We start from the raw sequence: 12,563 nt of genomic DNA on the forward strand, positions 1-12,563 counted from the left end.
CCGACCCCGCCGGGAAGTGACGCGCCGGGAGCGGGAGCAGCAATGGCGGTGTCCGTGCGGCCCCACGTGGGGGCTGCGGCCTGAGCGCTCTGCGGGGCCGGGGCCGCGGGGCAGGCGCCCATGCGGAGCGGCGGCGGCGCGGGCGGGTGCCGGGGCGGTCAGGATGGCGCTGGTACCCCTGCGGCCCGGAAGAGCCGCCAGCCGCCTCCTGCCGCTGCTGTGCGGGGGGGTCAGGAGCAAGGGAGCCTCGCTGAGCCCCGGGGCACCGGGCCGCCTCGGCCAGCGGCGCTACAAGAAGGGCGTGCTGCCCTCCCCCGACGGGCCCGCGCCCTCCGTCTCCATCACCGAGATCCGCCAGTACCTGCGGGCGCAGGACATCCCCTTCCACGATGGGTACAGCTGCCTGCACACCCCCAGCCTCTTCACCGGCGACCGCGGGGATCAGCCGCTGTCCGCCAATGCCCCGTTCACGCTTTTCATTGACAAGACCACGGGCAGCTTCCTGTGCACAGCCACCCTGGCCGAAGGCACCTGGCAGGACTTCCAGGCTAACGTGGAAATGCGGCACCATGGCGTTACCCCCATTCCCCCTGCCAGCTCGGAGGAGGCGGAGGAGGAAATGCGACAGGCTCGCGAGGATGCCCGCTGCATCTGGGAACGGGCTCTGCCGCTCTGGGAGCTGCTGGATGAGAAGGAGACCAAGGAGACCAAGGCTTTGTTTGGTATCTCCCAGGTGACAGACGCCACCTTGAAACGCTTCGGTGTGCGTTATCTGAGGACTGCCAGGTCTCTCGTCTTCCCCTGGTTCAGTCCTCAAGATGCGACCCTGAAGGGCCTGAAGCTCCTGAGGGTGGAGAAAAAGGGGGGCACAAAAACTTACGTGGAAGAGACTTTACCCCGCTTCGATTCCTATCGCAATCTTTTTGGGCTGGCCCTGATTGGCCGCCGAGACACAGAGCTGGTCTTAACTGGGTGGGAGCTGGATGCCCTGGCCCTGCACCAAGCTGCAGGAGTGGCCAGCGTGGCCCTGCCACGGGGGGCCAGCTGCCTGCCTCCCACCCTTCTTCCCTACCTGGAGCAGTTCAAGCGCATCACGCTGTGGCTCGGCGAGGACTTGCGCTCCTGGGAAGCTGCCAAGCTCTTTGCTCGCAAGCTGAGCCTCAAGCGCTGCTCTCTGGTGCGCCCTGGCAACCTGCAGCCCCGGCCCTTGGAGGCTCTGAACCAGGGCCTGAACGTCACCAAAATCCTGCGTTCTGCCCTGCTTGCCAGCCACAAATCCATCATCTCCTTCCGGCAGCTGCGCGAGGAGGTGTTCGGGGAGCTGGTGAACACCGAGCAGGTGTCTGGTGTCAAGTGGGCACGTTTCCCCGAGCTCAACAAGCTCCTCAAAGGGCACCGCAGAGGGGAGCTCACCATCTTCACAGGTAACGGGCACGACGACTGGTGGACAGGGCAAGTAGAGGGGTATTTGGTGGCTTCATCCTCTGGGGGGTGGTGCTTCAAGAGTCTTTGAGATCTCTTTCTGCTCAAGGCTTTTGCTGAGCCTGTCTTGCGGTGTGTGAGAGGCTGGGGTGCATTCCTCAGTTCGGTGGGACCGTGCATGCCAATGTGGTGAAGGGCTCCCTGCCTGGGGCAGGGTAGGAAGTCCTGGGCTGTCCCTTATCCCTGCTCCCACCTGCCATCCTGAGGTCATCCCACTGCCTGCCCAGACCTTCACAGGGACCTGTGGGGACCCATAAGCTGTGGGAGGCCATGCCCAAGCACCCAGGTGTGTAGTGTGGCACGAGAAGTTTGTTTATGGTCTGACTGCTGCAGATGGGTTTCTCTTACCCCGCTCCCTGGTGCTTCCACCTCTTAACAACCCCCCAACACGGTCAGGATGGGTCAGATCATCTCCCCCAGCTAATTTTCGTGTTGTTGTCCTTGTACCAGGCCCAACTGGCAGTGGGAAGACCACGTTTATCAGCGAGTATGCACTGGACCTGTGCATGCAGGGCGTGAGCACGCTGTGGGGCAGCTTTGAGATCAACAACGTCCGTCTGGCCAAAATCATGCTGACACAGTTTGCTGGCCGGCGCCTGGAGGACCAGCTGGAGCTGTACGATGAGTGGGCTGATCGCTTCGAGGAGCTCCCGCTCTACTTCATGACCTTCCACGGCCAGCAGAACATCAAGTATGGTCCTGCACCTCCATTCCCAGTGGCATTTACCCCTCACAGCATGTGCTGCAGGGCCCTGGGGAGCCAGGGCTCTTCCCCCACAGTGAGTCGCAGATTTGGGGCTGGTAGGAGTCACATTGGGACTGTTCAAGTCCCAGGGTTGGTGTGTGGGGACTGTGTGGCCAACCACCTGTGTTCCTCCTGTCACGGGGACTCTTACAGACTCTGGAGTGGGGGTGAAGGAGGGGACTCGACCCTGTGCTGCTCTGAAGCCAGCCTGTGCCCATGGCAGGACATGTCCCCTCACACCCTGCTTACCTGCAGTGCTGTTGTTTGCTGAGCAGGGAGGACAGGCACCTCTAACCCCTTTTGTCAGGCACTGTGGCACCTGCATGCATCCCTATGTGCCCTGAGGATCCCCGTGGGCTGGGGGCATTGCAGGGCAGTAGGCAGGGACTGTGTGGGCAGCGCTGAGTCCTTCTGATCCCAACTACCTTTACCTGGGGGATGAGGCTGCACCTGCTATACAGTGGGCGAGGTGCAGAGGTGGGATGTGCCCAGGTCACATCAGGACCCAGTCTGGTACCTTCCAGCTCTTTCTCTGCATCCCTTTGCCTGGCTCAGCATTCCCATCCCTGCCTCCACTAACCGCAGGGGCTGATGCTGATCTCCCCTGCTCAGGACTGTGATTGACACCATGCAGCACGCAGTCTACATGTACGACATCACCCACGTGGTTGTGGACAATCTCCAGTTCATGATGGGACACGAGCACCTCTCTATGGACAGGTAGTCCTTCTCCAGTCTGACCCTTCCTTCCTCGGCCACCCTCACTGCTGGAGCTCTTTCTGTCAGGTGTTGTGCCAGGTCCTGGGGTTCTGCACAGGGTGTCGCCTTTACTCCTCTCTGGCCACCTTGTTTTATTAAAGGGCAATCAGTGCCCTAGGGAGGAAGAGGTGGGAAGGAGTGAGCAGGTTACCAGCCATCCTTGCCGTACCACATCCCTCTTCTCGTGTGGGCTTGTTTGCCTCATGTTCCCGGGTGGTTTCTGCTGTGGGAATCAGCACCTCGCTGCCTCCTGCCACTGAGCAATGCCTGACCCCATTCTTGCTGCTGTGGCAGGCTCGCTGCCCAGGACTTCATCGTTGGTGCCTTCCGCAAGTTTGCCACGGACAACACGTGCCACATCACCCTGATCATCCATCCTCGCAAGGAGGATGATGAGAAGGAGCTGCAGACAGCCTCCATCTTTGGCTCTGCCAAGGTGAGCTGGGCCAGGGTGGCCCTTCCTGTCCCCTTGGGTGCTGTGTATTCCCAGGAAGGGACTAGGATATGTTGGGCAGTCGTCCTCAGCTGCCGTCAGTGCCCTGGATCATCACTGGGCACTTAAAAGGTGTGGGATGTCTCCCAGAGTCCTGATGCAGGCAGAGAGAAAACCCAAGCTCTGTTGGGGCTTTAGGTGCAGTTAATTAATACTGACTGTGGGTGGAATGTAGTAGGAGATAATTAAAGAGGGAGGCAGGGAGGGTGTGGGTATGGGCTCTGACTATTCCAGTCTCTTCCGTGATGCTGACTGGCCCTGCAGTAGTGGGCAGGAGGTGCTCTCTGTGCACAGCCCTTCAGTGATCTCATTTCCCCGGGGTGGACTGTGGCACAGGATGTTCTTGGTGGGTCCCTGGACATTCCAGGGGAACACAAGGGGTTGGTGTTGGGGAAGTGCTGGAGTTGCTGTGGCCTGGGTTGCCCTGTAAAAGCGTTTAAAGGGTCTGGGCAAGCATTGGTGAGCATCTCTGAAGCTGTCGCTCTGGCAGCATTCCTTGCACCCTCCTGGAGATGTTTTCTTCTCCCCAGGCCAGCCAGGAGGCCGACAACGTCCTCATTCTGCAAGACCGTAAGCTGGTGACAGGGCCAGGGAAGCGCTACCTGCAGGTGTCCAAGAATCGCTTCGACGGGGACGTGGGTATCTTCCCCCTGGAGTTCAGCAAGGCCTCGCTCTCCTTCTCATCCTCCAAAAGCAAGGTCAGGCTGAAGAAGATGAAGGAGGAGAAGGAGATTTTAGCCAACAAAATCGTGGAGGGAGGCTCAGGAGCCTCCAAGAAGCCATAAGCTCAGCAGGTCTTTTCCTCAGTTCTTGTGGAGGAACAGATCCTAGTTCTGGTAGCTGAAGGCTGACATATGTCAGCTTCTCTTCCCTGGGAGCCTCTGCCATGGGGCTCTGTGGCCCTTTCTCCTGCATGAACAAACCTCTTGACCGCCAGCACAGTGTCTCTGAGATGGGGGACCGCCATGAGAGGAGGAGTGGTCTCATCCTAGCAAAGAGTGGCTGGAGAAGGTGCTTTGACAAACACTGGCTGCTCTGTGTTGGTGCTGAGTGCTGGGAGCATGGGAGTGGAGGCAGAGTAAGCTGGATGATGGTGGGGATGATCTGCAGGTTCGGGACTTGGGTATCTGGACCTGGGGCAGGTCATTAAATCATGTCTAAAATGGAGCTCAAATCCTGAGCTGTCACTAAAGTGGGAGGGAGTGTGGGGGGCAACTATGCAGAGGGACACGTAGTAGAAACCTCCCCTGTCGCAACTGGGATCTGTGGGCTCAATCCTGCATGGAAGAGCCAACAAGAGAAAGATGGTGAAGGAAAGTGTGGGAGATTGTGGGTGGCTCATGCTCCAGGGTGGGAGCAGGTGTTACATGGAACTCGCTGGTTCTACCCGCTGGGCTGGTGCCTGACCTGGCCCCCTTTGCTCAGGGTCTCCCAAGCCCCTTTCTCTGGGGGGGGCATCACCAGCAATAAAACCATGTGGGGAACAGTCCTGCCTTGCTCTCCTGGGTTTGGGGGGGGCTGCCATCCCCCCTGTCCTCAGGGCTGCGGGCAGCAAATACTGTGACCTGACTAGTCCTTGCCGTGGTAGGGAGTGTCCATGGCTGGATCTTGGTCTAATCCCTTTGATTTTTTTTTCCTCTTTGTAGTTTTATTAAAGCATAAATATGAGTGCATTTTTGTCTCTGTGACTGGAGTACCCTGGGTGTGGGGAGGGTATCCTGGCCAGGGAGGAGGTGGCCCCTGACGGTGTCCCTGCTGCGCTGAGCATCCTGCCCCGGTCCTGGCACATGGGATTATTACCAACCTCCATGCTGGGAATAGTTTTGACCTGAGCCATAATGAGGGCCCAGAGCAGGCGGGTGGTACACACCCAGCCCGGGGTTTCCAGGGTGCACCAGCTCACCTGGAGAGCATCCTTGAGTGCTGTCAGTGCAGGTGTGAGCACGCACAGGCAGGACAGGGGTGGTAGCAGAGGAGGGTCCTGGGGAAGCAGAGGTAAGGCAGGGGGAGTGGCGCTGGGTCAGGGTTCACATGGCGGTGTGGGTGGGGGCTGTGGGTTTCCCCTCTCAGCCCAAGGATTCCCTCCATCTCGCTGGCTTCCATTTGACCCAGTCTAGTTCAGGTGGGGTGCTGTCATGGGGGACTAGAGTGGAAGTAAGGCAGTGGGATAGCCCAGGGCCCCATCTCCTACCTATCCCTCCATGGGTCCCGGAGGGGGTGAAGAAGCTGAGCCTGTGGGGGGATGCTGGCTGATCCCAGACCCTGGGGGGCAGGTGGTTTCTTGAGGGTTTGTTTTATTCTCCTTTTGCCCCTAGTTTGGGTCTCCACGAAAGGCTAGAGGGTGGCAATAGCTGTAACAACTCATGCAGAGGGTCAGTGTGATGTCAAGCAGGGCAAAGGCGTCCAGGCCCCCCAGCAGAGTGCTGGGCTCACCAAATAATTGCGGAGGGGGCATAATCTAGGGGGTTCTTCACCCCGGCGACCCGGGGATATTTTGGGGGTGCAGAACCCTGAGGCGGGGGGCTTGGCTGGGGGAGAGAAGGGGATGAGCGCCGGGAACCCCCGGAAGGGACGTGCCTGGGAATGTCCCGGGCGGCGGTGCCCCACGCGCCCCCCGTGCCCCGGGCCCTGCCCGCGGGGGCGTGGCCTCGCTCGGGGGCGGGGTGAGTGCGGGGGCCGGGCCGGGGGCGCCCGGGGGTCCCGCGGGGCGCGGGGGCGCTCCGGGGACTTGGCTGGCAGGGTGCTTCGTGGGGAGCTGCAGCTGCTTGGGGTGTTGTGGGGCCGGGCCCCCCCGGGCCGATTTGGGGGGGTCCGGGGGATGGGGGGGCAGCGGCGGCCCTGGAGCTCCGTGCGGTGCTCTGGGGATGTTTCGGGCACTTCGGAACGGTCCTGCGAATGCAGAGGCCCAGGGGCTCAGTGGAGTAGTTGAGGGGGTCGCGGGGCACTTTTGGGGTGCTCCAGGGGCGAGCTATTGGGCAGTGCAGGCCTAGGCTCGCCGTGGGGCACTTTGGGGGTATTTTGGAGCACTTTGGGGGTGGTTTAGGAGCACTTCAGGGGCGGTGTGGTGCAGCAGAGGCCCAGGAGCGGCGTGAAGCATTTTAGGGGTGTCATGGGGAACTTTGGGGATGGTTTAAGGCAGTGTGGGGGAGCTGTAGTGCAGTGGGGCCCACGGGCACCGTGGGGCACTTCGGGTTGCTGTGGGGCTGGGATGGGTGGAAGCGCCGTGGGCCAGGCTCGGCGCTCTGGGGCTCAGTGGGGCAGCGGAAGGTGGGTGGGAGCGCCGGGGGGCGTTGGGCGAGCAAGGGAGGCAGCATCACTGGGGAACCTCGGGATGCCGGGGGCCTGGAGAGGGGCACAGCCAGGCATGGATGGTGTCTGTCCCGCATGTGCTGGCTATGTGGGGAGGGACGGGGGCTGACCCTCGTTCCCCCTGCTCGGGGGTGGCCCTGAGATGCCGTCGAGGCACGGGGGTCCCCGGGGGCCCGGAATCCCCACAGTAGCTCAGGGTGGGGGTCTGGCTGAGCAGGGACCGAGTGTTCCCTTACCATTTAGGGGTCGGAACGGTGGGATCCGGCAACGCTGTGCTCCGGCCGGAGTGGCTGGAGGTGACGCCACCCCAGTTGGTGACTGGTTTTGCTGGGTGGCTGGAGGCCGGGCTGGGCACTCCCTCCCTCCGCGGGCGGCGGTGGGACCCTCTCGTCAGGCCGGGGGGCTGGGGGGAGGGAGAAGATAAAGTCTGTTCCCACCGCCTGCCTGGCGGGGCCCCAGAAGTGACCGTGTCCCCTCCAGGCTGTGCAGGGACCCACTGTCCCCAGGGCTGTCCGTCCCCTTGACCTGCACATCCTGGGGGAGTTTCGCTGGGGTGGGGTACTGTGCCTTGGCTGGCTGGGCTGGGAGGACATTAGATGTCCCTTTGGTGTTCCTGATCCCTGACTCCTGTTCCTCTGGCAGCAGCAGGTCCCCAGTGGCGGGCTCTTGTCCTCATCACACTTCCCGGGTTGACCGCAGCCCACCCTGGGTGCCAGGAGCAGCGCACCCTCCGCCGGGCTCCCCTGCCACCCTCAGTGCCACGCTGGCACCACCTGCCTTGGCCCTGCCGGCTAGGGCATTTGGGGGGGAGGGGGCAGCGGGGACCGCGAGGGACCCTGCTGCCGTTCAGCCCGCTGACCCCCTCCTCTTCCTCCTCCCCGCTTCAGGGGCCGGCGGAGCCGAGTTCACGGTGCGGGGGCTCGAGAGGACCGGACGGATGGGCAGCGGCTGGCGAGGTGAGCGGAGCTGTTGGGGGGGGGTCACCCACCTGCCCACCCAAGGGTGTCACGAGCACGGTGTGAGGTCACGGTGCCTGGGGATGGCACGTGCCGGTGGGGGTGACGGTGGCGGGGGGGGGGCGGTGGTTGGCTCGCCGGCGTCTCTGCCCTGCTCGCCCCTCCCCGGGCGCTGGCAGGCGGATTGATTTCAGGTGACAGCTCGGCGGGCGAGACCGTGCGGGCAGCGGCGCCCCCCGGCCCGCGCCCTGTGCCAGCCGCAGCCATGTGCGAGATGCGATGAGGCAGCAGGGGATGGATCCGGCCCGTCGGCCGGCTCCCGTCACGCGGGCGTATGGCGTGGGATGGGGCAGGGGGAGTCACGGCAGAGACCGGCAGAGCCCCCCCAGCTGGAGGGGGCGGGAACAAGCCTCCGTGTGTTGGGGCTGGGAAAGAGCCTGGTGCCCACCTGGCAGCTTCCCCCTTGGTGGCCCTCTCCAGGGAACCCTGTGCCCCACTGTGGATGGTTGGAGGTGGAAAGCAGGCTCTGTGGGGTCACTGCTGAGAGGAGGGCTGTGGGGCAGAGGAAGTGGCTGATCCTGGTGTGTGGGGCTGTCCCCTGCCCTCCATGATGCCTGTGGGGCAGACAGGCGGGCAGACTGCCTTTGAGCCAGCTCTCTGCAGGCCTCTTGGGATTCGCCTCCAGTCCTGGCACACTTCCCGTGGCAGGGTCACGCCAGGGCACGGCATGAGGCAGGACTGCATTGCCACTACCCTGCTGTGCCACCAGCACCCCAGAGCCCCTGACAGCCCCAGGATGCTCCTTTGGGCTGCTGAGGCCAACTTGGAGTTTGCTAGTACCACTCTCCCTAACTAATCCTGGTTTTGTTCTGATTCATTTGGCATCTCCTGCCCTTGGGTCAACCTTCACTTATAAAATTGGGGATGGTGACTGGGGACCTGGTGATGTCCCCATGCCCAACTGGCTGGGTGGTGGGGCACTGTTGTCAGTGCCCATGGCTCTGATGCCCTGTCTCCCTTGCCTGCAGGCTGCCCACGTGCCCCTGCCCGCCGGGGGCCCCCCCGCCATGGCCATCGTGCAGACGCTGCCAGTGCCCCTTGATGCCGTTGCTGAGGGGGCCACACAGCTCCGCGCCACCGCCCGCTCACCCCCTGCCACCATGGGCAGCGTGGGCAGCCTCCTGCCCGTCCGGCCTCGCCACGACTGTGCAAGTGATGGGGACCCCTCCACCGCCTCCTTCTGCAAGCAGGAGGGGCTACTCCGAGCCACTCCTGAGGAGCCCCGTGTATCTGTGCCTGGTGTCACCCACTCCTACGCCAATGGGGGCTTCTGTGGCGACTGGCTTGATGCCTCCTCTCCTGCCAGCCCCTGTAGCGACTCAGATGATCTCCGTGATGACCAAGCACCAAGTGATCACCTTCGGGGCCCACCCCCCAAGCTTGTACCTGTCTCTGGCAAGCTGGAAGAGGTGAGGGGGGCAACAGCAGGGTGGGTAGGTGTGTGCTGCAGTCTTGACTTTCTACACACACTGGGACTGTTGGCTCAGATGTGTGAAATGGGATCACATGGCCACACTTCTGGTGTCCCTGGGGAAGTGGCAATCCCTGTGCTCTTAATGTCCCCTCCACCATGGTAAGGGTGTCTGGGGAGCTCACCTGGACACCCACGGAAAGGCGACTGGCCTCTGTCTCCTTTGGGGTGTGAAGACATCAGGGATGGGGGCACCCACTGTAACGTTCCTAGGCAGCCTTTCTTGGGGCTAATGGGTCCTCCCCATCCCCTCACTCTTCCCTCTTTTCCTGGCAGAATGTGGAGAAAACCCTGATCCGCCCCATGGCCTTCAAGCCAGTGGTATCCAAGCTTCGGAATGCCCAGCCAGGCACACGCCTAGGGCTCTCAGAGAGCCAGGTGAGCCTCACCCACTTGCTGGGTGCTGAGAAGCCTGGCTCTCTGAGCTGCCGTGCCAGCACCCTCTCGGACTCGGGGCGCAACTCCCTCTCCAGCCTGCCCACTTACAGCACGGGCTGCAGCCAGCACCCAGAGGTGGGTGCCCTGCCGACCACCCCTCATGGCCCCCTTGACCCTCCGGGGGGCTGCCGCCCCTCCAACTCGGACAGCGGGCGCTCATCCTCCAGCAAGAGCACGGGCTCGCTGAGTGGCCGGGGCCGGCCCTCCTCGGAGAGTGGCTCCTGCGGGCGCTCTCCGCTGCCTGGCGAGGAGGCCATGCTGGTGCGGGAGCTGGAGGACAAGCTGCGGGAGAGGGAGGCCGAGCTGCGGCTCCTGCGTGACAGCCTGGATGAAAACGAGGTGGCCATCTGCCAGGTATGTCCCTGGTGTCCTTATGTCCTGTAGCTGTCCCCCTCTGTGGAGACGGGTGTCGACGTAACCCCTGGTTGGGAGTAGGGACCCACTTTGAGGACTGTTACAGACCCTTGCAGAGGTATACATTTTCCTGTGGGTCTGGTTTTTCCCACCAGTTGGGTGGTCCTGTGTAATCCATGGGGGAGCCTTGTATGGCCCATGAGACCAGTTGTACAGACTGGGCTGCCTTATCTTGGGCTGCCCTTGTTTGAATGAACCTGGGACCTGTGGCTTCTCCCTGCTTGTGATGGAGCTGGAGGAGCCCTATAGGCTCTGGGGGTGCTAACATGGAGGCCCATCATGCAGAAGGGTAGGGGAGCACAAGGAGGTGTGTACCACCACATCGCACTCTTCCTTGAACCTTTCTCTGTGTGGGGGAGATGTGCTGCCCCTTCCCTGTGATGCCGATTTTGGAGATGGCAGGTGAAGTGGAGGGTGCCGTGCTGCCCTCCCAGCACCTGTGCATCCCCTGGCCCAGGTGTTTGAGGAGAAGCAGCGTCGCTGTGAGCAGGAGCTGGAGGGGCTGCGGCAGCGCTGTGCGGCCCAGGCGCGGCAGGCAGCCCACGCGGCACATCGGGGGCAGCAGGTCCTGCAGCTCCAGGTGCTGCAGTTGCAGCAGGAGAAGAAGCAGCTGCAGGAGGACTTGACCCAGCTGCTGCAGGAGCATGAACTGCTGGAGCGTCGCTGTGCCTCCTTCCAGCGGGAGCGCACTGAGCTGGCACCCCGGCTGGAGGAGACCAAGTGGGAGGTGAGTCACCCAGCAGCACCAGGCATGTCAGGGGGCACAGGCTGGGGGTCCTGGCCGGCACCTGAACCCCATCATCCCCACAGGTGTGCCAGAAGTCGGGGGAGATCTCTCTGCTGAAGCAGCAGCTGAAAGAAGCACAGGCGGAGCTGGCGCAGCGGGGCGCCGAGCTGCTGGGGCTGCGGGCTCAGCTGCGGGAGGCACGGGCACAGCTGCAGGCGGGCGAGCGGCGGGCGCAGGGGCTGCAGGAGGCCGCTCGCCTCAAGGCGCTGGAGCTGGAGGTCTGTGCCAATGAACTGCAGCGCCGCAAGAGCGAGGCCGACCTCTTCCGCGCCAAAGCCGGCCGGCTCGAGCAGGAGGTGGTGGGGCTGCGGGAAGCTGCCCGTGGGCGATGCCCACCAGGCAGTGGGGAAGGGTGCCCCCCGCCTGGTGAAGGATGCCCCCCAGCCAGCGAGGAGCCCCGGGGCAGTGTGGGGCTGCGGCGGCAGCTGGAGCGGCTGCGGGCGGAGGTGGCCCTGGAGCGGCGGCGTGGGCAGGAGCAGCGGGATGCCTTCGAGCAGGAACGCGGCACGTGGCAGGGCGAGAAGGAGCGGGTCATCCGCTACCAGAAGCAGCTGCAATACAGCTACATCCAGATGTACCGGCGCAACCGGCGGCTCGAGCAGCGGCTCCAGCACCTCCGGCTTCAGGGCGAGGACCCCCTGCCCGAGCCCTGTGACCCACCTGACACGCCCTTTGAGGAGATAACAGCCACCGAGATCTGAGATACTGCCTGCCCTTGCCCCATGCATGGAGGGCTGAAGGGGCCTGGAGGCTCCTGTGATTTTGGGAGCTGTGGGGCCCCTGCTCTCCCCCAGCTCTGCAAACTGCAGCCACTGTGAAGGGGCAGGGGAGACCACAGGTACAGCCCCTCCCCAGCGTTGAGGTCTTGGGGCAAGGATGTATTGGTGCCCACAGTGAGGGCTGCCCCTGAGATGTGGGGTCAGGTGGGTGCTGAGCCCTGGCCTTGGGGCCGCCCGGAACTGGTTTCTGCTGATCCTCTTAGCTCCTGGGGATTAGCAGCACTGGCTTCAGCCAGGGTCACCTTGGGCAGAGGGAGGGCTGACTTGTCCCCTCCCTCTCATCCCTGCTGGCACTGTCACCCAGTCACTTGGCGTGTGCCCTGTCTCTGCCCATGCCAGCCTCCCTCATGCCCCTTTGTGTGTTTGTCAGGGAATTTGTTTCTGTGCCATTTTAAATAACTCTATTTTTATAGGACCTACCAAAACATATCACCCTCTCCCAGCTCACACTTCACCAGTCCGTGCCCCCTCACCCCTGCCACGGGGCAGCTTGCCCTCAGTGCCTTTCCATGCTTTTGCCCCCCAGCATCCCTTTGTTTTCCCCCCCAGAAAAGCCCATGCCTCTGTGATGCCCAGCCTGCCAGGGGAGAGGGGCGTGGTGCTCTATGTGCCAGCTGGGGACACCCTGGGGACACCCCTGTGGATGGGCAGAGGTGAGGGGCCCCACTGGGCACCTGGGGAGGCAGGGGTCAAACCAAAGGAAAAGTCTGGATGTGCCCAGCTGTGGCTTGGTCACCCCTGGCTCCAGGGGGGGATTTTTATACTTTATTTCAGTCACGTCTCGTTCCCAGAGCCTGGCTCATCAGTGTACCACCCAGAAACAGCAATTAAAAACAAGCCCCTGGCTGTGTTTTTTTTCAGACTCTGTCT

General features: G+C 62.8%; 2 protein-coding genes across 2 annotated transcripts; both read left to right on the forward strand.

The window, feature by feature from the left end:
* The first annotated feature begins 16 nt into the window (after positions 1–16).
* Positions 17–5,152, forward strand: TWNK (twinkle mtDNA helicase). The gene is made up of 5 exons (XM_041461392.1): positions 17–1,424; positions 1,933–2,173; positions 2,840–2,947; positions 3,281–3,422; positions 4,010–5,152. The coding sequence occupies exons 1-5, from the start codon at positions 164–166 to the stop codon at positions 4,262–4,264; spliced, it is 2,007 nt and encodes a 668-aa protein (XP_041317326.1). The 5' UTR covers positions 17–163; the 3' UTR covers positions 4,265–5,152.
* A 1,691-nt stretch (positions 5,153–6,843) lies between these two features.
* LZTS2 (leucine zipper tumor suppressor 2) lies at positions 6,844–12,542 on the forward strand. Its single transcript, XM_041461198.1, is given in 7 exon segments — positions 6,844–6,888; positions 6,890–7,084; positions 7,676–7,744; positions 8,773–9,213; positions 9,552–10,067; positions 10,585–10,854; positions 10,938–12,542. Coding segments are annotated over 7 exon segments (2,214 nt in total). The 3' UTR covers positions 11,616–12,542.
* The last annotated feature ends 21 nt before the right edge of the window (positions 12,543–12,563 follow it).

This window comes from Pyrgilauda ruficollis, unplaced genomic scaffold, assembly GCF_017590135.1.
Source record: "Pyrgilauda ruficollis isolate IOZ18807 unplaced genomic scaffold, ASM1759013v1 scaffold15, whole genome shotgun sequence".
NCBI lineage: Eukaryota > Metazoa > Chordata > Aves > Passeriformes > Passeridae > Pyrgilauda > Pyrgilauda ruficollis.